The following is a 26318-nucleotide window of genomic DNA, read 5'->3' on the forward strand; positions in this document are numbered from 1 at the left end:
ACACACACATAGAACTATAGGGAAATACACCAAAATTTTAACTTTGGTTGTGTTCCAATGATAGAATGATGGGGATTTTTTCTACTTTTCTCTACAAATTTTCTACAATGACAGGTAGTAATTTTATGGACAGAACGAAATTTTATATTTAAAAAAAAGTGTGTCAGGCAATCCCTTAGTATGAAAGTAACCATCAGTTGCTCCTGTAAACTTTCAGATTTATTTAGTTATTATGAATACAGGATGCTTTAACTCATCTTACCTACTAAATGCCTATTTGGCAACCTAATTTAACATGTTTTCCAAAGATAAGACATTGACAATGATTCTAAGCTTGAGCAAAATCATTTTTTTTCATCTTAAGCTACTTTTCTTTAAGGTTTAAAATGTTTTAATTTTCTTTTCAATTGTGCCCTTAATAAAATCAAGAGGTCTTCAAGTCTGGCCAGCACTAAGTTATTAAAGTGATAATGTTGCATTTTCTCTGCTTTCTAAATTAAAAAAAAATGTTTTTAACAGTCTAATCTTGAGATTAAGAAGCAAATATTTAAAAAGCTTGATACAGAGAGGCAGATCTAGTAAAGTATAAATGGGAAGCTCCAGACTCTAGGTTCTGAAGTTTGAGTTTTTCCTGTGTTTGTTTTCATCTTAGAGGAGGAGAGGATACTAAGGTAGGAGGGGAGACAAAGACCAGTACAGTCAGAATGAGGAGGCTGAGGCAGGTAAACTGGGGACCCACATCTAGTCCAATCAAGAGGTAAGTCTCAAGGTGACTGACCACAGAAATCAATGTGGAAATTATTGGAAAAGAATAGGAGATAAGAGACAATATTCTGCAGGACTTGTAATGAACAAGAATGGGTGTGGCAAAGGAACAAAGTTAAAAAAGTACACAGTAAAAAGATCTGAATTAAAGTCTTTATTATAAGAAAAAAGTATACAGACCCTTGGCATTCACAGATTGAAAGTTATGATTGTCCGTGAGCAACCTAAAAGGTCTGTGGCATGTCCTAAGCTTGCTTGGTCAGGGGCTAAACTTGGCAGAGGCATAAATCTGAATCCTCTGCTTCAGGCTGTATTTTAGAGAATGAATCTAATAGCTCAACAACCCCATTTCAATATGGTTTTATTATTTGCAGTTGGTATTCTCTAGTCATCACCATGTATAAAGTAACTGTTATGAATTTTTTTCTTTTCCTAAAAAAATGGACTTCAAGTGAGAGATAAAAACTCTGGCATAAGATTTTGATATAGGGATCAAATTGTGGCATGAGGACAAACAGAAAAAATATAACCCTCAAGAATCACGTAACTGAGTAGAAAGCCAGCACTCTGGTTAAATACCACCACAGTCAAAAATATAGGGACCTGAGATGATCTCAGAAATATCCTTTGTGAGTATCAAGGGTCCACTGAAATTTAAAAGAAAAAAGCTAAAACAAATTATTTTAAGTCATGTTATTTATAATAGCTGAAAATGGAGAGGGTGAATGGGACCTAAACCATAGACAAAATGAAGGAAATGAAGACACAGGCCCATTATCCTAAATCACAGGCCCCTGGATCCAGTTGTGTTTCTACATTAAAAATTTTGGTGATTTTACAAAGATAACCTGGTATATACTATGTAGCACTTCTAAGTATAACCTGAAGCAGCACCCTGTTATCAAACATACTGATATGTCTACAGTAAAATGTGTAAATATTCATATTTACAGAGATAAATAAAAGACAAAACATTTAAATGTCAGTTAAATGTCAGTTCGTGTAGCTTTTGCCAAGTAATGAATTGAGCTCAGGTCAGGTTTTGATGTCAAATAAATTATGAAAATATTCTTTGGTTTTCAGAGCTTTTTGGATTTTGGAATTGCACATAAAGGATTGTGAATGTGCATATAAATTCCATGGATTATGAGAAATCAACAGAAAAAGGTAAATAAGAAGAATAACAGGTAAGCAGATAGAAAATTTAAAAAATATATATTGGGCAAAAAAAAATCATATTTCGAATCATACAATGTGTACATAGATATATACTCAGATAAAAGAACAGAGAAGACCACAGGGTTAAGTAAGAGTTGAGTTAGCCAGGAGACCTTGATTATAATTTTCTATATATGATTGTTTACTATTAAGCAATTACTTTAAACAAAAACCAAATATTCTGTCCAATGGTAAATCAGCATACAAAATTACAAGCAAACACAGCCTGAGTTCAAATGAAAATATTTTCCACTCAACTGTCCTTCCCCTATGATCAATACTAATAAGCTATCAAGCCATATTTCAGGCTCTCTGCTCATCAGAAAGGCCTTTTCAACAATAATGATGGCAGAGTTAACTTTCTGAAAAAATTAACTGATTTTTCTATACAATTATGTACATAATATGTGGACACCATTTCCCACCCCAGAAGAGGAAATCCAGTGCCCAGGGTAAAGTACCACCCACCTAAATGATATTTAAATATAATATAAATCTAAAAGAGCATCATACTAACGTCTTTTTAGGGGAGGAGATCTCATCTTGCTGACAAAGAATCCTGAGGAAGCCAAATAACAACAATAATTATTATTTGCATTTCATATTTATTATCTCAACTTATCCTTATAAAAATCCCATTGAAACAGGTTCAATGGTATGGCTAATATTCCCATACTTGTGTCAGGTGAGGAGATTAAAGCATGAGGAGTGAAAAGACTTTGGAAGACCACTATAATCTTCCTGGGTCATACTGCCAGGAGACTAACCAATAAAAAACTCTCAAGTTTCCCCAAGACAGAGCCAGATCATTGGAAATCCAAACCTTAGAAAGGGGGCAGATGAAAAGTCAGGCAGGCCAGGGGCTAGGAAAAGCCTAGAGAATGCTGACTTCTGTCATGGATCACAAGTTGAAAAGGCAAGCCCTTGAATATGCAAGCATGGCTGTGGCAGGTGCTAGACAGAAACATGTAGTTAACATTTCCTGCCCTAATGGAGGGACAAGCTTGGGTAGAAATAAATTTTCAGTATTTATGATTTCGAGCAGAATACAAATAGGCTAGCTCTGTGCTTCAAATCAGTATAAGTAACCTTTACACCACATACACATATCTAAAAAAAAAAAAACCAAAAGCCAAAAACAAAGCTGTATTGCTTTTAACAAGGGCATAATAGACAAGTAGGAGAATGGATTCTAAAAAAAAAATCTCCCTTTAAAAAATATCTGGTTGAGACTAGATCAGTGAAGTATTATAGCAACCATACACAGAGAGCTCATTAAAATGATGTTTTAGTGGAGAAAATACCATTTTGCTTTTGACAATGTTTTCACTTTTAGAGACAGTAAACACAAACAACTTGCTAGGAAGAAGTCTGAAAGGTAGAAATGCCTTGACTCCAAGTAATGTGTCATACCTGAATAATAATTTGGATAAGCTGCACTTCTTGTAGAACAAGTATACGATCGGTCCAAATTTCCTTGCCTGGAAGGTAAAATCTAAACAAAACAAAAGTTTTTTCTTAAACCATATTTTTTACAATAAAACAAAAACTTACACTAGGAAAAATATATAATTAAACAAGATTATGACATATTTCAGAATGCAATATAATTAATTATAATTATATAGATTATAAATAAATTAAGCTACATACTAGTAAGAAAGGAAAACATGATGAAATGATTAAGGCTTCAAGGGGAAAAATGGGCAAAATATCTGTTATACAACTTAATTCAAAGAATGCTCATTAGAAGGTAATACGTATTTAATATAGCCTGTTCTCAAAGCCAGGTGTATCACATATCAAAGCAGCTGAAAAATCAACCTGGTTTTGATTCTCTTGATAACTTTACAGGACAGTTCTTAATCAGAGGTGCTGCTGCACCCCAGTACAAACCTGGAAATGTGTAGATATATATTCAGTTATCAAAATGATTACTGGGGGCAGATGCTACAGGTATTTAGTGCCCAAGGATGCTAAACATTCTGCACACAGCAAAGAATGGTCTCATCCTAATTAGTAATGGCTTCCTACTGAGAAAGACTGCTTTATTAACAGTCCTCAAACCTTGGAGATTTTTTAAACTGCAGATTCTGATTCAGCAGGTATGGGGTAAAGCCTGAGATTCTGCTTTTCTAATAAGGTCTCAGGTGATGCTGCTGCTGCTGGTCCCTTGAGAAACTAAGCTTTATAGAACAGAGAAATTTCAGAGCTACTGTATATTTTCATAGTTTCCCCCCATTTAATGCTCAGCAATTTTAAGACACCAGTTTAAAAGAACGCTGATCTGTGTATTAGTTAATTGTAATATTCAGAGGAATAATAAAGAGTTTCTAAAAGGTATCATTCTCCAAGGATTTGTACATAGCCTGGCTCTTATTTAACTTTAACGTATCAAACAGAATTCCAAATACTAGCATTACTGATTGTAAAAAGTTTACATATATTCTTGTGCTTTTGAGTGTGGCATTTAAACTCTATCAGATGAAAACTTAAGCCAAAATAATTAATTAAGGAAAGAAAATTATTACTAACCTGATGGTCAGAAAGTGAAAGCTGGTCCTCTGGAAAACCTGTTTGTGACAGGAGATGGGTTTTGAATACGGAGTTGTGGTTCACTAAAGTTACTTCTCCAGCATCCATCCTCATCCTATCAGCAGTATCATCTGGGGAAAGAGTCCGGATTAGTTCAAGTCACATAATTCTTCAATACCTACTTTCCTATGAACCAATCTTTTCACCTAATAAAAATGATTTCCCCCAAACACCTCTACAGTCAAATAAAACCGCTCCTTCATAACTCTTGGCAAGAAATCTCAAAATGTCACTGTCAAAAAAACAGGCCCATGTGCAGAAATTGGTTAATTTGGAATCGAGATCAGCTACTAAATAGTTCAAAACTTGTACAAGAATAAAAAGAGCTTAATTCAAAGTTTTAAAAATAATGAAATTTTCCCAAAAGAAAAATTTTTTTATTTTAACTGTAGAAAAAATTTCACCATTCAAAGCAAATACTCTTAACCCTGGTTTATTTCCTCTGTTTCAACTCAACAAGGTGCTTTAAAATTTAATCCACTTGAAAATTTTTTATGCAAAAAGCGTAATTTATTCATATAGCTCTTAATAGATATCAGCTCAGTTACTGTATACTGTGGCAGAACTGTACTTTATTACCATTTTTGAGACCTTTGTTACCATAAGAGTTAGAATAGGAACAAGTGAGAGTAAGGGAACTCAGGGATTTATACTGCTATCAGCAATGAGAGAAAAGGGAAACAAATGACCAGGAGAAAGAAGGTAGACTAAACAAAAGGAAAAAACAGTAGAGGGAAGACTAATGTGGACTTAAGAGGAGCCTATGGGATATTATAAGATCGAACTGTATAGATTTTTCAACCTATTCCTAAATTGACTATTAGTCTTGACCTTATACTGTTCCCTGTTATAGACATAAAGTACTATGAATAGCAGAAAATGTTCCAATCACAATTAATTCTCAATGCCACTAGCTAAATGAAATTTAAATTTTACCTTAATCAAATTATTTATCACATAGAGGGCAGTATAACAGTACTAAAGAACAAGGACCCTGGAACCAGTCCCTGAGTTTAAATCCTGGCTCTGCCAGTTATAGCTGTGTGATCCTAGGCAAGTTTCTTAACCTCTGTGTCTCAGTTTCTCTGTCAACAAAATGGAGATAATAATAGTACCTACTAGGTACTAAAGTAAGTCCCCTACATACAAACGAGTACCGTTCCGAGGGCACGTCCATTAAGTCCAATTTGTTTGTAAGTCCAACAAAGTTAGCCTAGGTACCCAACTAACACAATTGGCTATATAGTACTGTACTATAATAGGTTTATAATACTTTTCACACAAATAATACATAAAAAACAAACACAAAAAATAAAGAAAACATTTTTAATCTTACAGTACCTTGAAAAGTACAGTAGTACAGTGCAGTAAAACGGCTGGTGCTTCTTAGCAGTACCACCTACATTACTGCTGCTTTACGCTTGCTTCAAGACATCCTGGGCTTGAAATAAAGACACCGTACTACTGTACTCTACACAGTACTGTACAGTAAAGTACACAAAAGCACAAGGACTTGTAGAGGATGCACACACGTGACGATGTACACCAGACACGTGAACTAACTTACGTGACTGGACATGCAAACGCATGTTCGCATCTTTGAAAAGAAAGTTCACAACTTGAAGGTTTGTGTGTAGGGGACTTACTCTATTAGGTATTTTAAGTACTTAAAAAGCAAGTCCTTGCACACAGAAATGCTTGCTACTGTGTATTTAGCTTTTTCAACACAATGAATGAGAAAATGCTTTAAAATGTTGCTATAAACAATATCCCAACCAAAAGAAAATTGTTTGGTATACTGTATTACATAATTAGGATGAGATCTCCTTTAAAATTATTATTAAGCACAAAGACACAAATATTGAAAATATTATTAAGCACAAAGATGCAAATATTCTCTCACTCCAGCTTATCTAATCAGAGTAACTAAAAGGATTGAACACTACTTCATAGTCAGTCTTACCCATGTCAGGTATTTTCACATCACTGACTTCAGCAAAGATACAAAGTCCTATAAAAGAAGACAGAAAATAGAAATGTTACATTCTGAAACATCTCTTTCATGTCATCACACAACAGGAAGCCACTCAGAAGTGAAACTTGTATTCTTAGTGGAGAAAAATAGAACATGGTAAGGCAAGTTGATGGGAAGAGAATGGGAACTAAAACTAGCCTGAGGTAGTTCCAAACATTTCTGCAACCTGTGTAATACTAAAGAGCAATTATGGACTACCCACAGAATCACAGATTACAGCACAAACCAGGTTAGGAAAGCCAACCCTTTGCAGATTAATTTGCATATGATCATAAAGTTAGTGACTGCACTGAAATTACAGCCTAAACATTCTTCCCAATCCATTAATCTTTCTATTACCTCATGCGAAACCATTTTATTTTATTTTATTTGGACCATTTTTAAAGTCTTTATTGAATTTGTTACAATATTGCTTCTGTTTTATGTTTTGGTTTTTTGGCCTCGAGGCACATGAGATCTTAGCTCCCTGACCAGGGTTCCCCCTGCATTGGAAGGCAAAGTCTTAACCACTGGACCACTAGGGAAGTCCCACTAAATCATTTTATAAACAAGTGACAGATCTTGTGGTAGTCCTGTTAGGACTTCTCTTCCATACGTCTTAGCAGCCAAACAAAAAGTTATCAAGGAACACTTTGCAGTTGTACTAAGTACTTTTTCCCCCATCATTACTCAAACAGTTGCAAACCAAAGTCCCTTTGCCTACATGAAATTATTTTTTTCCTCGATATATCTAATTTGCCCAGAAAAAGAAGTTAAAAGCCTAACTGATGGAACTAGGTTAATAAATGTACCCTTGGACACAGGCTTCTTGGCAGATTTACAATAGGAGGAGACTAGAGATGGTACATATATATAGTCATAATCTTATCACATATTTTTAAAAAGATTGAGCACTTCACCAAATACATAGCACTATCAGGGCTTCAATCTAAGGAAACTGCATGATGATAACAGGAATTCTTTACGGCCCCAATAACGAAGTGCACACATAAAGGAAGGCTGCTCGAGCTTTTCCTGGCATAGGTACAGACTAAGCAGAGTAATCATCTGATTACCTAGTCTTGCCAGGGAGGTTTCCCAAAGAATTTAAGCCCTAGATTTAGGCTTCAAATATATTTCCAAATGCTCAACTTACTAAAAGGTTTCTATCTGGTAGTTCTACACATTATTCTTTCCGCTTCTTTCTTTTTTAATAAAGCCAAATTCCCTGGGTCCCCCATTAAGGGAAAAAAAAAATCCTATCAACCAATAAACTAGCAGTGGCTTTTTCACATTTCACTCTTTCAGGTCATCCCGTAACTGTCATCGCTAGTCTAGTCTTTTTTTTTTTTTTTTTTTTAACAAACCTACCCTTTTAATATTTATTTAAAGTTTCATAACACACCTGTTTGGCTTGGGTGGGGAGGGGGGAGGGGACATTTTTTTCAGGTTTAGTTTTAAAATATTTGCTCATTTTCTACTGTCCAATCATTTCAGCACTTCCAAAGGTTCCCTAGGACACTTTGCCTCTCTTCTCTCCCTGTCCCCCAGCCACCCCCGGCTCTGGGGGCCCACGGGCCAGGAGTCATCACTAGTCTTTTTTGTTGTGTTAAGAAGAATGCCAATTTAAAAGCCTGGTGCCCATTAGAACAATCCCATGTTAACTTCCTTTGCATTGCTGAGATAGATGTGAAGAGGGAAGCAAGCAAATCAAAGAATGTTAGAGATTATGTCCAGAGTGGTTAAGTGACTTGCCTGAAATCACAAAGATGGGGCAAAGGGAAGACAAAAATCCAGGCATCCTCACTTCCAAGCAAATGTTCTTTCAATAAACAATACAAAATCACATCCTTTAGCATATCCTTATTCAAGGATTCATACACATTGGCAAGATAAAAGTAATCCCTAGCTAATTCTGGGGAATCCACACTTTTTTTATAATTTTAAGAATTAAAGCCCCACATTTACATTTTAATACAAATACATCCAGCTTCTTCAGTGTGCTACTTCCTTTTTGCCACTTTGCAAATACAATGGGAGAGGAATATTTTACCCCAAGATTCAACATGAAATGTTGGACCTGGAACCTCTGAAACCACCAAATTCTTTCAAGCATAAGAATTTTTTCCCTCTAAGAAGAGCATTCTAGTAACACATTTTCTACTTCACTTTGTTCATTTATTAAAAGAACATAAGTAGTTACAGGTATTCAGATGAAGTCAGGTAAGTAGCTGAACACAAGATAGTAGGAAATCTGAAAGAAAAAAAAAAGATGGCAAAGTCCTGGCAATAACAGAATGTAATGAGTATGGTAAAACATTTATAAGTTTACATACATGCAAAGAGGTGATAATAAAAGTGAATGTTTAGAGCTATGATGAAGTTTTTTGAAAGTATATATTGAGGAGAGGCATTGTACAATTAGCTTTATGCAGGACCAAGATGTAGTAAGAACAATTTATGATATGAGAAGGGTGTGGAAGTGATCATATGAATTATCCTACTACGAACTCTGGGAAATTATGTTTATGAGACAGTTTGTACCATATCATTATGTACTTTTGGTGTTGTTTTTCATATTTTTACAAGGAATCTCTCCAATTAGACTCTAATACTTTAAACACCAAAGATTCACTTTCTTTCATACACAAACATTTACTGTGCACCAATAACATACAGGGGACTGGTGATACAAAGATGAATAAGAACTGGTCCCTGCTGCTGTCCACGGGAGGAAACCAGATTCATCAACAGATATTACAGCCATAAAATAAAGCTGGTGCCATTGGTAGGAGGTGTAGGAGTCAGCTAAAGAAAAGGAAAGACTTCCGAAGCAGCAGTCAAGAGTTACGTCATAGCTTGAGGCAGAAAAACCTGTCTTTTAATCCGTTTGCTCCCTCTAGATTTGCCATCCGATGGGTGATACGAAGACCATCTTTGCAGTTGGGATAATTAATTGGAATTAGGTTAAGAGTGAACGAGGCTTCTCAAGATAAAAACAAATGAGGCTTCCAAAATGGGACTAGAGGGAAAAAAGGGAAACTCTAAATTGGAAGGTTAAGGGATCATGCTTAAAGAGATGCTTAAGGCTTCACGGTAACTGTAATTTCAAATTCAGTGTGATCTATCTTTCAACACGAGTCCTTAACACAAATTATCTTTATAGAGAGTAAAGATTTAGGAGATGATGCGATCTACTCCATCCAAAAACATCCAATTGGAAGAGGGACCCTAAATCAAATAGTTAGTGGCCTATAAAAGGCCTTATATGAATTTCATAAGAATCACCACCACCCCAAATATAAGTGAACCAAACGTGAGGTGAAATGACTTAACAAGGCTGACGTGAAAGTGATAAAGGAGCAAGTTATTGCCAACAAGATAGTGGAAATACTGCAGAGGCACCGATAAACAGAAATCACCAAGCTCAAGAGAAACTGGGCATATATCCAGAGAGATCACGTTAGGGGACCCCAAGAAAGAGACGGTTGAAGGGAATTACCAGAAGGCGATGAGCCAGGTAAGCAAACGGTGGCGGTTAAGGGGATTTTCATAACCTGGGCAGGAGGGTCCGGACGTTTCTCTCTGGTGGTGGCACTAGCGGTATGACATCTCGGGGAGACACCACAGAGTAAAAAGAGTTGGAGAAATGTTTACGTGACACGCAGAAGTAGTCGAGAAATATCTTTCAGGTCTCAAGGAAGGCGGGAGGTGAAGCAGGTATAACAGAAAAGCGGAGCTTCCCGGTGAAAACAGCTTTCCCCTGAGAGAAAACCTGCTCTGGCGGGAAAGCCCCGAAATCCCAACCGGCCTTTTCCTCACACGTAGGGCTGGGTGCTGAGATGGGGCCGGCCGTGACCTTAGGGAGACGGCCTCTCCTCGACCCCGGAGAAAGAGGCCTCAAGAAACGGCCTCGGGAAACCTAACTAACGGCCACCGGCCAGATCGCGGCCGGCAGACAGCAGGGGTGAGGGGAGGTGGTCCCAGGGGGCGGGGCAAAGGAAAAAGCGCCGTCCCCACAGCCGTCCCCGCTTCCGTCCAGCCCAGCCCAGGCTGCCGGGCCCGGGCCCGCACTGCCTCCCGGCCCAAGCTCCCTCCATCCTCACCCCTCCCCCAGCTTCCCGCCGCCACTCACCGAACCGGAACCGGCTGCTATGCGAAGGGGTTTCCGGCCGGGCGCGGAAAGCAAAACCCGGGAACCGCCGCGAACCGGAACCGCCTCCACAACACCGGAAGAGCTGTTCGGTGGCAGCGGAGGAAGGGGGTGGGGTGAGAGGTCAAAGAGCAGAGTCGAGGACCCGCGCAACGCCTGCGCAGTGTGGCGAGGCCTGAGAAGCCAAGGGATCATCTAAGGCTGTGGTTATAAGTTCCTCTTTCAGTTTTGGCTTTTTCTCGTTCTCGTTGTTAGAATACTGTTAGTTTGCCCTTCGTCCTTCGCTTTTCTCTGTTCCCTCGGCCCCCTTACCTGCTGCCTTCTGGTTCCGCTCTGGCGATTTTTGCTTACGCTCTGGTTTCCATGGCAGCTTCTTGCTGTGGCCCTCGATCTGCGAGAACCTGTGGCCACCTTGACAGATGTTGACCTGAGAGGTAAATCTAACTCAGGCTAGATTCATGTTTTATTGAGAATCACAAAACGTTAGTGCTTGTAGAGGTTATTGGCGATCATTCAGTCTGAGTTTCAGAGATGTGAAGTCTTTTCCCAAAGTTATAAAGTACATGGCAGATCTGGGCCTAGTAAACAAGTTTCTTAACTTGCAACCCTATACTCTTTGCACTACATCATGCTTGATTGGCCATTGGGGAAAAGGGGGTGGGGAGCAGCTTGGGATTGGCTTAGATTGGACTCTAGAAACATGTAGAAATTTCCAGAACTCTGGAGGAGTTTGAAACACTCCTCCAGGAGGTGTGAGGAAAGCTATCTGGGGTCAAACCCAGATTTCTGCCCTCTGAAAAACTAAATGGCCATGTTGTTGTTCCTGGGACCGAATTGATTAACCTTTAATCTTTATTTTTAAGAGAAAATAATGAGAAGAAATGTGTTTGTTCATTTAGACTTGTTACCAAGTCCCTCAGCTTGGCGGGCCTCAGGACCCAAGCCCTGTCTAGAAGTCTTGGAGAAATGCTTCTGAGTAAGCACTCTAGACCCAGATGACAGCCACAGTCTGAGGTCAGACTTGGCTGAGCTGGAGGCCCCCAGCCATTTAGCTACTCCCAGCTGCTGGAGAAGATGCGTGCTGAGTTCAGGATATCTTGCCCTGTCAAATGTATAAAAGTAGATTATATGTATCACTTCATATGCTGACATTTTATACTGTCAGGTCCTAAGGCCTGTTAGTATTGAACATACCTGGTCCATGTCACTTTTATCCATCTTATTCATTCCACAGATCAGTTGATTTGCATTAAACTCTGTCTCTATTTCTAGGAGACAACCGTGCATAAAGAGGAGTTGCATCTGAAATTTTTCACGTGTGTGATTCAGTCTCGCCAGTTAGTCAGGACTCCTCAGAGAACAGGTACCAGTGTCTCCTGATCATACTCAAGTGACAGAATGGGTTCTCTTGCAGGGAATCACAGTACAGGATATGAGACTTACTAGTGTAGAGGCAGGCTTTAGCAGTCAACTGACTTTGTTTTTCCATCCCCACTATGATAAAATGTTTATGACTGAGTCTTGTCTTTTTCTTGTACTAGTATCAGGTGAGATTTTGGCCTGATGTGTGGGGATAGGCCCCAGGCAGGTAAGGAGGAATTGGGAGTTGAGGGAGAACAAGATTTATAGCACATGAGCTGGTAGTTGATTTCTCTGTCCTTTGTGAATTATTTCAACCTTTCCAGGTTCATCTGTGGGAGTCCTTGTTGCCATTGGAATTGACACTCCAAAACCTATAAGATAAATAGAGTCCCAAAGAAAAATGGCTTTCTCTTCCACCCCAGTCTTAAAGTTTCTAGTTATGTGTTCTGCTTTTACCTCATTTATGTCAAAATAGTAGAACCTTTTGGAGGTAAGATAGTTGTTGATAAGAGTCATCACTTCTCTAATTTGTCACTGGATTTATGTGAAAAATGCCCTGGAAAGCTAACTGAGAGCCTTAGAGAAAGTGAAAGAGAATAAAGAGCACTCCCCTCCCTGAATCCCACCTTGAGGGTGACCTAGAAATGTTGCTTCTCAGCTGAGGAAGCTTCAACTTGCAGCATGCTCATACAAAAGCCACCATCCAAGACAGACGCCTTGAAGAGTCTAGATACTATGGATGATCCAGACTCCATGGAAGGCATACCTATTTTTAAAAATGGTGAGGCACGTGGTTAAACAAGGGGGAGGAATGTGGAAAGGAGTATTGGAAAGTGAAAAATTTATGAGTAGCATTATAAATTAGGATAGACTTACTGAATTCAAAATATGAGTTAAGACACAGGGGAGAAAGTTGGTGTGTGTGTGTGTGTGTGTGTGTGTGTGTGTGTGTGTGTGTGAGACAGAGAGAGAGAGAGAGAGAAATCTGTAAAATTACAGAAAGAGGGACAGTTCCCTCTATGAAGAATAGCTTGATTTAGTCAATAGTAAGTCATTTGGCTCCCTCATAACTGTAAGCTGCTAATCTGGTTTAACCTATTATTAGGAACCTTGATATATAAAAATGTGAAACTTAAAAAAATAAATTAAGGAGTTATTATAGCACAAAGTGATTCCAAATATCATTAAAAAATATTCACCTTCAGAATCCACTTAATAACAAATTTCTCTTTAAGTAGTGTCCAACTCTTAGGCAATTTATATGAAACTTCAGAAACACATTTATGTGTTTCTTCTCAACTTAAATATATCTGTATTGGAGTCAGTTCAGTGCAAACATTTGAGTTCCCACTACGTACCCAATAATATGCTAGAAATGATAAGAGAGGTTGTAACATAACCTTGTCATTGTCCCAGTAGTTTACAATTTGGAAATGCCTTAGAGTTTCTTTAGCCCAACTCCTTATATTTCCAGAAGGAATTCAGGTCTAAAAAGGTTTTCCTCAAGAAGTTAACAAATTCATTGGAGTAATTACTCCCAGCACCTATGAAGTATATAGCAATATTTATTCAATAATATTTGAGCACTTACTATTTGAAGTCATTGTACTAGACTCAGTAGGAGATGAGAAAATGAACTAGATGCTTTCCCTCTCCCCCAGGAGCTGACGATCAAGAAGGGAGATAATAAGTTAAGAGCTTGATAACTTTGGTTCAAAAATGTTGAATTTAAAAAGAGGATGCCTTGGAGATGTAGGAAAGGGAGCTGACTGCTTAGGTAGAGTTTCACTGAGCTCCAGCATGTTAGCAGGGCACCATGATCCAGGATCCAGTCCTAAGCTTTGAAATGGCATACACTCTGACTTAATTCAGTCCCCTTAGTGTACCCAGGGTTAACCAGACTCACAAGAAAATGGTTTGTATACAAGAATTCCAATTTATTAAGCTGTTGGAAGAATACATATCTATATATGGCAACTGTGTGTGGTCTGTGTCCCTTTAATCAGACATTGCTTTGCCCATGCATAAAAAGCTGCTAGGTAAAGAAATAAGCCCAGCTGGTGGACTTGTCCTACAGTTTCCCGAATTTGTATAGATTATTTCTTATTTGCCCTCTTCTTCCCTGCTTTTCCCATTCTCATTTTGCTCTATACTTAATACTCACCTCAGACCCCCTTTGCTCTGATGACCCATTTGGAACTGCTTCTGTGGTTTGAACTCAGCATTATCCCATGGACAAAATTTTGATGTTCAACTTCTGCCTTTAAGCACTGAGGCCTCAGGTAAGAGCTACATTTAACCCTTCCAACTCTCCCATTAGAGACTGAGAATCAAATATCTTCCCAATTTGCCCCACTGGGGCCTCCATTCCTCCTCTTCCGCCTTTCTCCCTGCCTACTTCCCCTCCTTCATTCCCTCCTCTTCCCTTCCTTTTCTTCCTTCCTCTCTACCTCCCTCCTTCTCTCCCTCCCTCCTTCTCTCCCTCCTTTTTGTTCCTTCCAAGAAAAGTTGTTTAGCACATATTATGTCAGGCACTGTACTTGGCACTGGGAAAAAAGTAAGGAAAATCAGTACATTGCCTGCCCTCATGAGGTTTATGGTCTTGTGGGAGGAAGACAGTAATCACATGATCACATATGTGGCTAGATAATTAGAATGATGCAAGTACAATGAAGGAAAATAATACCATGTAATCAGAGTGTAAAACAGAGCACCTAACCTGGCCTGAGAAGTCAGAAAGACCCTTTCTTGGGAAGACCTGAGAGATGAGTATGCATTAGCCAGGCAAAGGGGGAAGAGGAGCTTTCTGGAAAAAGGGACAGTAGGCTCTGAGATGAGAAGGAGTTTGGCTCATTGGAGGAGTAGAGAGGCCACTACAACTTGAGTGAGGGGAGGAGTAGCTGGGGAGCCAACTATAAAGATAGTAGAAGAGCCAAATCATGCTATGCCTTCTGGGTCTTACCACTTCTAAGCTGTAAGAACCTGTATTCTTGCTAAAGGAAAATCAGTGGGAGCTCTGCCTCTAACAAGATTGCCTTCATCTCAACCTAGTCACCATTCAACATTGAGCTCCCGATCCCAACCTCCCAGGACCAGCTCCAAGGAACTTGTGTTTTCATGAAGCTAGAATTTTCAGGGCTTTTATAGTGTCAACTAAATTGGAAAGATCATTGAGTGGGAAAATAACCTTAAAGATGCTTTTCTTCCAGTCAAGTATGCAAGGATACCAGTAGACCTGTGGAACCCTTTTTTTCATCTTCCATTGGTTAATAGAAATGATCTTATTTATCCTCTTGGACCACCCTACTCTGAGCCCCCTGTTAAACTGCCTCTCAGTTAACCCAGGGAAATGTGTATAAGAGCCTGAAGATATATTCCTTGGACTTGCTAAACAGCTAGTCCTTTCACATTATGCTCGATGAGGTAAAGCAGAAGATCTGAAGTAGAAGACTCACTCCCAATATTGTCTTATATAATGATTATTTGTCTTCTCTTCTCTGATATCCCCCCAAACTTTCTTCTTTAAGAAAAGAAAAAGTGTATCTGGTCCAAGCTTGAGTCTTCACACCTCGGCTAAAGACTTTGTTTACCTCTGCCCTCATCAAGACTTGAATGTGGTGCTTCAGCCTGCGGTAGGGGTCATCTTGTTACCTGTAACCTCTTTCTTGAGCTAGCTTTCTCAAGAAGTTGATCCTCATTGGCAGAAATGACTCCATAGGAACCACCCAGGCCTTTGAGACATGCAGATTTATTCTTCAAGTGACTGGTGTTCCTAGACCGCCACAACTTAGAACAATGGTTCTCAAACTTCATTGTGCATCTGAATCACTTGGAGGGCTTGTTAAACCACATTGCTCTGCCTCAGCCCCAGAGTTTGTGATTCAGTAGGTTCCAGGTAGGGCCCAAGAATTTTCATTTCTGACAAGGATCCAGGTGATGCTGAATCTGCTGGACTGGAATCAAGAAGCTTTGTCTTAAGCCAGTGCACTGTGTCAGAAACTTTAATATTTGTTGCTAGTAGAGACTGTAGGGTCTCCAGGGGTCATCCTATGCCAACTAGAGCTAAAGATGACTCTCCAGCGCAGACAGTGGTTTCATGCTTGCGCCCAGGGTCTGTCCTCAGGGAGCTTACATTCTAGTGGAGGCAAACACACAATAGCATATTAGTCAGGTTAAGGACTAGATGAGATCCAGGGGTTGTGTAGAAGTGAGAGAACCAGATAGATATTTGTTTCAACCCAGAGAGAGACCCATACCTAATTGCTACATATGTTTCACAATATGAACCCACCAAGTCATAGTAACCCATTTACAATTCTGATTCTGGTCCAAAGGAAATCTTGGTGATCCTCGGGTATGATACTCCTAACTTCTTCCTGCCTCAGAACCTTTGCATTTGCTATTCTCCCCATCTGAAAGCTCTCCCTCCAACTGGTAGCATGGTTTTCTCTACTGTTTGTTCAGACTTCTTCCTAGAATGTCATTTCAGCAAGGTTTTTCCAGAACACCCTACTGCAGATAGCACACTTGTTGCTCTGCTTCTTTGCCCTGCTTTATTTTTCTTCAAAGCATTTATCACTAATTGACTAACTTGTTCATTATCTGCTTTCCTCACTATTATTTAAGCTCCATAAGGATAGACAGGGTTTTTTTTCCCAATCCTGGATCCCCTTGTGTCTAGAACAGTGCCTAACATGTAATAGGTGCTCAATATTTGTTGACTGAACACAAGAAACCTATAGTATGCTATTCCCTCTTCTCTTGGGTTAGAGTTACACCTGGATGACTGACATACCTACTTCTCATTCCTAAATGATGGTCCTGGTACACCATCATTAGCATTATCAACATAATCTTTTATCTTCTCATACCATCCTAGTGGTAGTGAATGGACTCATGAGTATAGCATACAACATCCTCTTTATTGCCCCTCATCTATACCAGCGTTTAGTAATCATTGTGAAAGAGATCTTGTGTCTTCATGAACTACTCAACTTCCTGGCAGTAATGTCTAATTTTATCCTAGTTTAGAGGGTCCTCTCCAAAGCTCTCTATATGTTTATTTAACTACCATTACTTAACAGGGTTAATGGGCAGAGCATATGAGCCAAGTACTTTAGGATATCTCAGCTGGTTTACTCAAGTGCTCTTCCTATCTAGCTGCTGCAGAATTCTCTTTAAACATCTTCGTGTACTTCTCTCCCCCAGAATGCCTTATTTCATGATAATTATAATTTTTGCCCCTATTATTAGCCTGGACTTCATGCCAATATCCCAAATAGCTGTCTAATACCTAGGAAGCTCTGGAGAGTCTAAGAGGACCTTCTAAATGTCTTCCTGTACTATGAGGATCTTTGTAAACAATATGTCTTTCGTTGCTTGGTACCAGTGTATGACGTATAAGCTGAGCTGTCGTATAAGGTGGCTCTCCTTTGTGCACATTAGCTTTACCCAATGTGCTGAAAACAAGAAGACCACCAACAGATAGTACAAGGTAGAAGAAATAGTAGACTTTAACCACATGGCCTTCTGGGTCCAACTGACTTTCTTCTTATGGGTTCAAGTCTTTTTTCCCCTCACTCTCTGCCAAGTCCCCTAAAGCCTGAATTCTAGCTACCAACGTCAACAACTGAAGAAAGCTGATTATATTTTGGACAAAGTTCTAGATTTCCAGCAGAACCCTAGCTAATTCCTATCATTGAGTCATTAGAATGGGCATAAGCCCCTCTTGAGAAGCCTATTTGAGAACCCCAGGTTTTTTTCCAGTGCAAACCCAGGACATTTTAGCTTTCTCCTCTGGAAGAGGGGTCCAGGGTGTCTGTCCTTTTTCAGCCCCATTAAACCATACCAGTAATGAAAATAATCTTGTAATAGGGCAAATTCAGCTACTGGCTTAGTCTGGTCGCCTCAAGTTTTTTTTGGGTACCATCTCTTGTTTGCCTAACTTGCTGCTTTGTTTTTTTGACTCCTGGTCCTTAACTCTGCTAAGCTGTGTGCTTTACTCCTGACAATTTCCTTAGGCACCGTAGCTTGTATGACAATGTTTAGACCCCTTTCTCACTCTCTTCTTCCTTAGTCACCACACTATGTTTACCTGTAGGCGTCACATACCAGCACCATGCCCTGAGGGATGCTTCTCAGACTCCCCTATTAGAGGCCCGAGGATTGGATATATACCATAGTTTTTAGAACTTCCCAGATCTCAAACATTCCCTTCTGTCATCATTCCACCATCAAATTATACATCCAAATTTTGATTCATAAGTCAACCATAGCTGACTAAAATGCCCCTTCCAAGTTGTTAAGATTCCTGGGAAACTATATTTGAAATTTAAGTTTTTTGATAAACAGAAAATTATGAAAAAGTGAAATGTATGGTCTCGGAGTTTAAGATTAAAATTAAGGAAAATCCACATAAGGCGTTGTCATGGTTTTATCATATCATCCATCTCTCTAATACTGGAATATGTATATCCATTGGTGTTCTTCTCTCAAACAGTACTAAATAAACACTGCCAAATTCTTACTATCCAGGTCCCATTTTTTTCTTACTCCATTTTCCCTCAACTAATATATTTATGGCATAAGAATTTGATATATTATAATTGTTAATTGGGTTATTGACTTCTTCAATTATATCCCAGGTCCAATGAAATATAAGCTTCCTATGAACCTTTGATAGCCCCTCTAGATAAGCTTCTTGAGAGCTTATTATACCTCAGTACCTGACACAGTGGCTGGCACATAATGAGTCCTCAATAAATATTTGTTGAATGTATGAATAAATTAATAATGAATAGGGGTTTCTCAAAATTCTTAACAGGAAAACATTTACAGCCATTTCTTAATATGATGTATTTCTTCCATTAGCTACTCTCTATTTTGGGTTGGTTTTTTACTAATTTAGCTCTCAGAGAGTAACGTCTTCAAATTTGGGTATTACACCAGGATGACCACAGGCAAGGCCTAAGTACTTTCTGTGATTCCAACCTCCAACTGACCTGAAAGTTCCCTAGGTGCCTTTTAAGATGATATTTCTTTGAATTGTGCTCATATAGTTTTCTAGGAACTCCTAGGGATGATTGATCCCTGGACAGAAAAAAGGATCTAAAGGATCAAGTATATTGGGATAAGGCTATGAGTGAGTGACATTTCCTTGTCTTTACCTAATTAAGGTAGACCCATTAATGTAGTAATTCATTAAGAACACTTTCAATGAAGATATAGGAGTCAGTAGTGGGTAGAAAGGGGAAGGGGTGGATTGATTTTTAAATTTCAGCCTTTAGATTAATTTTTGGAGTTAAAAACCCCAGAATGTATGGGGAGCTTTTCCAGCCGCTCCTTTTTCAAATTTTAAATACATATTTATTGAGATGTAATTCACATATCATAAAATTCACCCATTTAATATGTATAATTTGGGCTTCTGTCTTCCAGTTTCCCCATGTAAGGCGCTTGGAAGTCATACTCCATGCTAACAGCAAGTAATAGTAAAAAGACTGAAAAACCAACAACTCTTCTTGAATCTGTAAGAGAGGGGAAGACAAAGGGCAAACTGTTGACCCCAAAATTGGAGAGACAAACAGGTGAATACAGTTTATCACAGCTTACTGGAGCAGAGACCCAGGAGTGGAAACCTCGGGAACCAGTGAAGGGGTAGGAAAGCCTGAACTGTAATTGATAAATTGCTGGAGGCTCAGTGCACACAATTCTAGGAGTAAAAAACTATAGGGGGATCCAATCAAAGGGGGACCTCACAATATTGTGAGATTTACTTCCAGGAGTTTGACCAGATTCCCACAGTAAATATCAGAGAAAAATCTCCTTGGGCTTCCAGCAGGGGGAGGAGAAGAGGAACCATTTTGAACTAAACCAGAGTGCTACCAAGTCCAAGGTTGTACTGCCTTACTCATGACAAGCCAGTAAATTGAGAGATGAGTTGTTGGGGCAAGGAATAGCAGCTTTATTTGGAAAGCCAGCAGACTGAGAAGATGGTAGATTAGTGTCCCCAAAAACCATCTTCCCTGAGTTAGAATTCAGGCTTCTTTTATACTAAAAGGGGGGTAAAGTCCTGGTTCCTACATGTGTTCATTTCTTCCTCCCTGCAGCCATTCACAGGTGAACCTGGTCAGAAGGTTTCCTGTAAGGTAAACAAAGTATATTAGCTTAACGTTCATTATATGGGTGGCAGGGTTCTCAGAGATGGACCATTATGTATAATTTAAGCTTATAAGCAGCATCCCGTTAGTGACTGACTTGTAGCAAAAGGAATAGACTACAAAGGTTAAAGTAAAAGAAATAGATCCAATATGGAGTCAGATTTGTTCCTGCCTGTTACAAGAGTACTTTATTCTTCTTAACAAGGCCTGCCTTCAGGAGAAGCTAGTTAACCAGAGCCTAACTTACTGGGGTAAGTTATCAGAGTCTAACTGACCTGAGGAAGGGAAATACCCAACTCCAGCCCACTCTAGCTGTCCTACCCCACCTAAGGGGGGTAGGGAGGAAAAAAATGCAAGAAACACTTGTGAAATTCATAGTCCAGAGGCATAAGCACTGTAAAAGACTGAAATCTAACTGTAGGACTGTAGTATGCTTTCCCTCCCTCCATATTTAAGACCACATCATTAAGGCCTATTTACAGCACTTTCTTTTTTTTTTTTTTTAACATCTTTATTGGAGTATAATTGCTTTACAATGGTGTGTTAGTTTCTGCTTTATAACAAAGTGAATCAGTTATACATATACATATGTTCCCATATCTCTTCCCTCTTGTGTCTCCCTCCCTCCCACCCTCCCTATCCCACCCCTCCAGGCGGTCACAAAGCACTGAGCTGATATCCCTGTGCCATGCGGCTGCTTCCCACTAGCTATCTACCTTACGTTTGTTAGTGTGTACATGTCCATGACTCTCTCTCGCCCTGTCACAGCTCACCCTTCCCCCTCCCCATATCCTCAAGTCCATTTTCTTTTATCTAGTATGTCATGTCTGGCTGCCAAGAAAAAGTTATAAGGCATATAAAAAGGCAAAAAAACACAATTTGAAGAGACAGAGCAAACATCAGAACCAAACGTGACAGTGATATTGGAATTATCAGACCAGAAATTTTGAACACCTATGATTAATGTGCTAAGGGTTCTAATGGATAAAATAGATAGCATGCAAGGACAGACAAGCAATGTAAGCAGAGAGATGGAAATCTTCAGAAATAGTATTATTTGAAACTTGAATTAGTTGCAAATGTATATTGCAAACTCTAGGGCAACCACTAAAAGAAGTGATAAGGTATTACTGATATGCTAAGAAAGGAGAGAAAATAGTCACATAAAATACTGAGGTAAAACTACAAAAGGCAGAAAAAGAGTGGAAGACAAAAATAGGAACAAAGAACAGGACAACAAATAGAAAATGGTAATGAATATGGTAGATATTAATCCAATACTCATTTTGAATGTCAGTGGTCTAAATGTACCAATTAAAAGACAGATTGTCAGAGTTGATCTGAAAACATGACCCATCTATGTGTTATCTACAAAAAAACCCACTTTAAATATAAAGATATCTATAGATAAAAAGTAAATGGATGGAGAAAAATATCCCATGCTAACACTAATCAAAGAAAGCAGGATAATTTTAATTTTAGACAGAGCAGACTTCAAAGAGTTACCAGGGTTGAAAAAGGGCATTACATAATGATAAAGGGCTCAATTCTCCAAGAAGATATAATAATTCTTAATGTCTATGTGCCTAACACACAGCATCAAACTACATGAGGCAAAAACTGATAGAACTAAAAGGAGAAATAGATGAATTGACTATCAGAAATGGAGACTTCAGCATCTTTCAGGAGTGGACAGACGTAGCATACAGAAAATAAGTACAGACATAGTTAAACTCAATGCCATCAATGAACTGAATATTACTGACATCAACAATTCATCCAAAGATTGGTCCGAGATGGCGGAATAGAGGACATGCACTCACACCCTCTTACGAGACACCAGAATCACAACTAACTGCTGAACAGTTGATAGGAAGACACTGGGACTCACCAAAAAAGATACCCCACATCCAAAGACAAAGGAGAAGCCACAGTGAGATGGTAGGAGGAGCACAGTCACAATAAAATCAAATCTCATAACCGCTGGGTGAATGACTCACAAACTGGACAACAATTATACCACAGAAGTCCACCACTGGAGTAAATGTTCTGAGCACAACATCAGCCTTCCCAACCTGGGGGTCTGGCAACAGGAAGAGGAATTCCCAGAGAATCAGACTTTGAAGTCTAGAGGTATTTGATTGCAGGACTTCAACAGGACTGGGGGAAACAGAGACTCCATTCTTGGAGGGCACACACAAAGTAGTGTGTGCACCAGGACCCAGGGGGAAGGAGCAGTGACCCCCGCAGGAGACTGAACTAGACCTACCTGGTAGGGTTGGGGGGGTCTCCTGCAGAGATGGGGGGTGGCTGTGGCTCACCGTGGGGACAGGGACACTGGCAGCAGAATTTCTTGGAAATATTCCTTGGCATGAGCCCTCCTGGATAGCCCCACCAAAAAAGCCTATAGCCTCCAGTGCTGGGTTGCCTCAGGCCAAACAACCAACAGGGAGGGAACTCAGCCCCACCCATTAGCAGACAAGCAGATTAAAGTTCTACTGAGCTTTGCCCACCAGAGCAACACACCACCAGTCCCTCCCATCAGGAAGCTTGCACAAGCCTCTGAGATAGCCTCATCCACCAGAGGGCAGACAGCAGAAGCAAGAACTACAATCCTGCAGCCTATGGAACAAAAACCACATTCACAGAAAGACAGATAAAATGAAAAGGCAGAGGACTATGTACCAGATGAAGGAACAAGATAAAACCCCAGAAAAACAACTAAATGTAGTGGAGATAGGCAACCTTCCAGAAAAAGAATTCAGAATAATGACAGGGAAGATGATCCAGGACCTCGGAAAAAGAATGGAGGCAAAGATCGAGAAGATGCAATAAATGTGTAACAAGGACCTAGAAGAATTAAAGAACAAACACCTAGAAGAATTAAAGAACAAACAAACAGAGATGAACAATACAATAACTGAAATGAAAAATACACTAGAAGGAATCAATAGCAGAATAACTGAGGCAGAAGAACGGATAAGTGACCTGGAAGGCAGAATGGTGGAATTCACTGCTGTGGAACAGAATAAAGAAAAAAAAAAAGAAAACAGCCAAAGAGACCTCTGGGACAACATTAAACACACCAACATTCGCATCATAGGGGTCCCAGAAGGAGAAGAGAGAGAGAAAGGACCCGAGAAAATATTTGAAGAGCTTATAGTCGAAAACTTCCCTAACATGGGAAAGGAAATAGCCACCCAAGTCCAGGAAGCGCAGAGAGTCCCAGGCAGGATAAACCCAAGGAGAAACACTCTGAGACACATAGTAATCAAATTGACAAAAATTAAAGACAAAAATTATTAAAAGCAACAAGGGAAAAATACAAGGGAACTCCCATAAGGTTAACAGCTGATTTCTCAGCAGAAACTCTACAAGCCAGAAGGCAGTGGCACGATATATTTAAAGTGATGAAAGGGAAGAACCTACAACCAAGATTACTCTACCCGGCAAGGGTCTCATTCAGATTCGATGGAGAAATCAAAAACGTTACAGGCAACCAAAAGCTAACAGAATTCAGCACCACCAAACCATCTCTACGACAAATGCTAAAGGAACTTCTCTAAGTGGTAAACACAAGAGAAGAAAAGGACCTACAAAAACAAACCCAAAACAATTAAGAAAATGGTAATAGGAACATACATATCGATAATTACCTTAAATGTGAATGGATTAAATGCTCCAACCAAAAGACACAGGCTTACTGAATGGATACAAAAACAAGACCTTTATATATGCTGTCTACAAGAGACCCACTGAAGACCTAGGGACCCATACAGACTGAAAGTGAGGGGATAGAAAATGCAAATGGGAATCAAAAGAAATCTGGAGTAATAATTATATCAGATAAAATAGACTTTAAAATAAAGAATGTTACAAGAGACAAGGAAGGCCACTACATAATGATCAAGGGATCAATCCAAGAAGGAGATATAACAATTATAAATATATATGCACCAACATAGGAGCACATCAATACATAAGGCAAATGCTAACAGCTTTAAAAGAGGAAATTGACAGTAACACAATAATAGTGGGAGACTTTAACCAATGGACAGATCATCCAGACAGAAAATTAATAAGGAAACACAAGCTTTAAATGACAAAATAGACCAGATAGATTTAACTGATATTTATAGGACATTCCATCCAAGAACAGCAGATTACAGTTTCTTCTCAAGTGTACACGGAACATTCTCCAGGATAGATCACATCTTGGGTCACAAATCAAGCCTTGGTAAATTTAAGAAAATTGGAATCGTATCAAGCATCTTTTCTGACCACAATGCTATGAGATTAGAAATCAATTACCAGGAAAAAAGCGTAAAAAACAATTCATCCAACAACAGCCAAATATAAATTTTTCTCAGGGTCACATGATTCACCCATACATATTCATTCATACATTCATACATACATGATAACATATTTACCAAGCTAGACCACATTCTGGGCTATAAAAAACATCTTAACTAATTTAAAAGAACAGAAATTATACAATGGCTGGTTTCAGACCACAGTGGAATTAAACTAGAAATCAATAACAGAAAGATAACTGGAAAATCCCCCAATACTTGGAGATTAAACAACATCCTTCTAAATAACGCATGAGTCAAAGAAAAAATCTCAAGGGAATTTAAATATATTTTGAACTAAATGAAAAACGCAACTTATTAAAATTTGTTGGATACAGAGAAAGCAGTGCTTAGAGGGAAATTTATAGCCTTGGATATATATATCAGAAAAGAAGATGATCTAAATCTCTTATAGTTCCCTATGTTTCCATCTTGGGAAACTATAGGTGAAGAGTAAATTAAATCCAAAGTAAGCGGGAAAAAAACCCAAAAGAATTAGAGCAGAAGTCAATAAAATTGAAAACAAGAAATCAACAGAGAAAATTAATGAAACCAAAAGCTGGTTCTTTGAAAAGATCAATAACGTTAATAAATCCCTAGCTAGGGTAACTAAGAAGAAAAGAAAGAGGACACAGATTACTAATACCCAAAATGAAAGCGGGGACATCACTACAGATCCCATGGAAATTAAAAGTATAATACAGGAATACTATGAACAACTCTATGCCTACAAATTTGATAACCTAGATGGAAAAGACCAATCCCTTGAAAGACACAATCTGCCAAAATTCACACAAGGAGAAACAGATGATTTGAATATGCCTATATGTATTAAAGAAATTGAATTAATAATAATCTTCAAAAAAAGAAAGTGCCTTTTATGTACTTATTGGTTATTTGTATATTTTCTTTAGATAAATGTCTATTCAAACCGTTGCCCATTTTTTTAATATCACAATTTTATTTGATATTTCATTGAACAGAATATATTTTTGAAATTAATAGACTTTATTTGTTAGAGAAGTTTTAGGCTTACAGAAAATTGAGCAGATTGCACAGAGAGTTTCCATATATCCTCTCTGTTTTCTCCTCGGTTTCCCCTATTATTAACATCTTGCAGTGGTGTGGCATATTTGTTACAATTGTTGAACCAATATTGATACATTATAATTGATTAAAGTCCATAGTTTACACTAGGGTTTACTCTTTGTGTTGTACAGTTCTGTAACTTTTGACAGATACATAATGTCATGTATCCTCCATTAGAGCATCACACAGAATCGTTTCACTGCCCTAAAAATCCCTTGTGTTCTGCCTATCTGTTGCTCCATCTCTACTCCAAGCCCTTGGCAACCATTGATCTTTTCACTGTCTTTATAGTTTCACTTTTTCCAGAATGTCATATAGTTGGAATCATACATACGTAGCCTTTTCAGACTGGCTTATTTCACTAAGTTTGTATTTAAGCTTCCTCCATGTCTTTTCTTGGCTTGACGGGTCATTTTTTTTTTTTTAATTGCAATATTCCACAGTATGGATGTACCACAGTTTGATTATCCATTCACCTTTTGAGGGGCATTTTGGTCGCTTCCAGTTTCTGGCACTTATGAAAGCTGCTGTAAACACTCATGTGCAGGTTTTTGTATGGATATAGTTTTCAACTCATTTGTGTAAATATTTAGGAGTGTGATTGCTGG

The 26318-nt window shown here is 38.8% G+C and overlaps 1 protein-coding gene and 1 long non-coding RNA gene across 2 annotated transcripts in view; one reads left to right on the forward strand and one right to left on the reverse strand.

Annotated features, from left to right (window-relative positions):
- The window catches only part of SENP1 (SUMO specific peptidase 1), a 59078-nt gene extending 48821 nt beyond the window's left edge, over positions 1 to 10257 (reverse strand). Inside the window, exons 1-5 of the mRNA XM_082666336.1 lie at positions 10095 to 10257; positions 6542 to 6589; positions 4519 to 4649; positions 3397 to 3478; positions 2501 to 2542 (exon numbers count right to left, since the gene is read on the reverse strand). Of these exons, the coding sequence (XP_082522462.1) occupies positions 2501 to 2542; positions 3397 to 3478; positions 4519 to 4649; positions 6542 to 6589; positions 10095 to 10146 (355 nt within the window). The 5' untranslated portion in view covers positions 10147 to 10257. The remainder of the gene's footprint in view (positions 1 to 2500; positions 2543 to 3396; positions 3479 to 4518; positions 4650 to 6541; positions 6590 to 10094) is intronic.
- A 723-nt stretch (positions 10258 to 10980) lies between these two features.
- Positions 10981 to 14298, forward strand: LOC309829422. Its single transcript, XR_014297406.1, has 3 exons — positions 10981 to 11179; positions 12018 to 12108; positions 14277 to 14298. It is a non-coding gene; the product is annotated as an uncharacterized lncRNA (long non-coding RNA).
- Positions 14299 to 26318: the final 12020 nt, after the last annotated feature.

This window comes from Grampus griseus (genome assembly GCF_964374135.1).
Source record: "Grampus griseus genome assembly, chromosome: 11".
In the NCBI taxonomy this organism is placed as follows: Eukaryota; Metazoa; Chordata; class Mammalia; order Artiodactyla; family Delphinidae; genus Grampus; species Grampus griseus.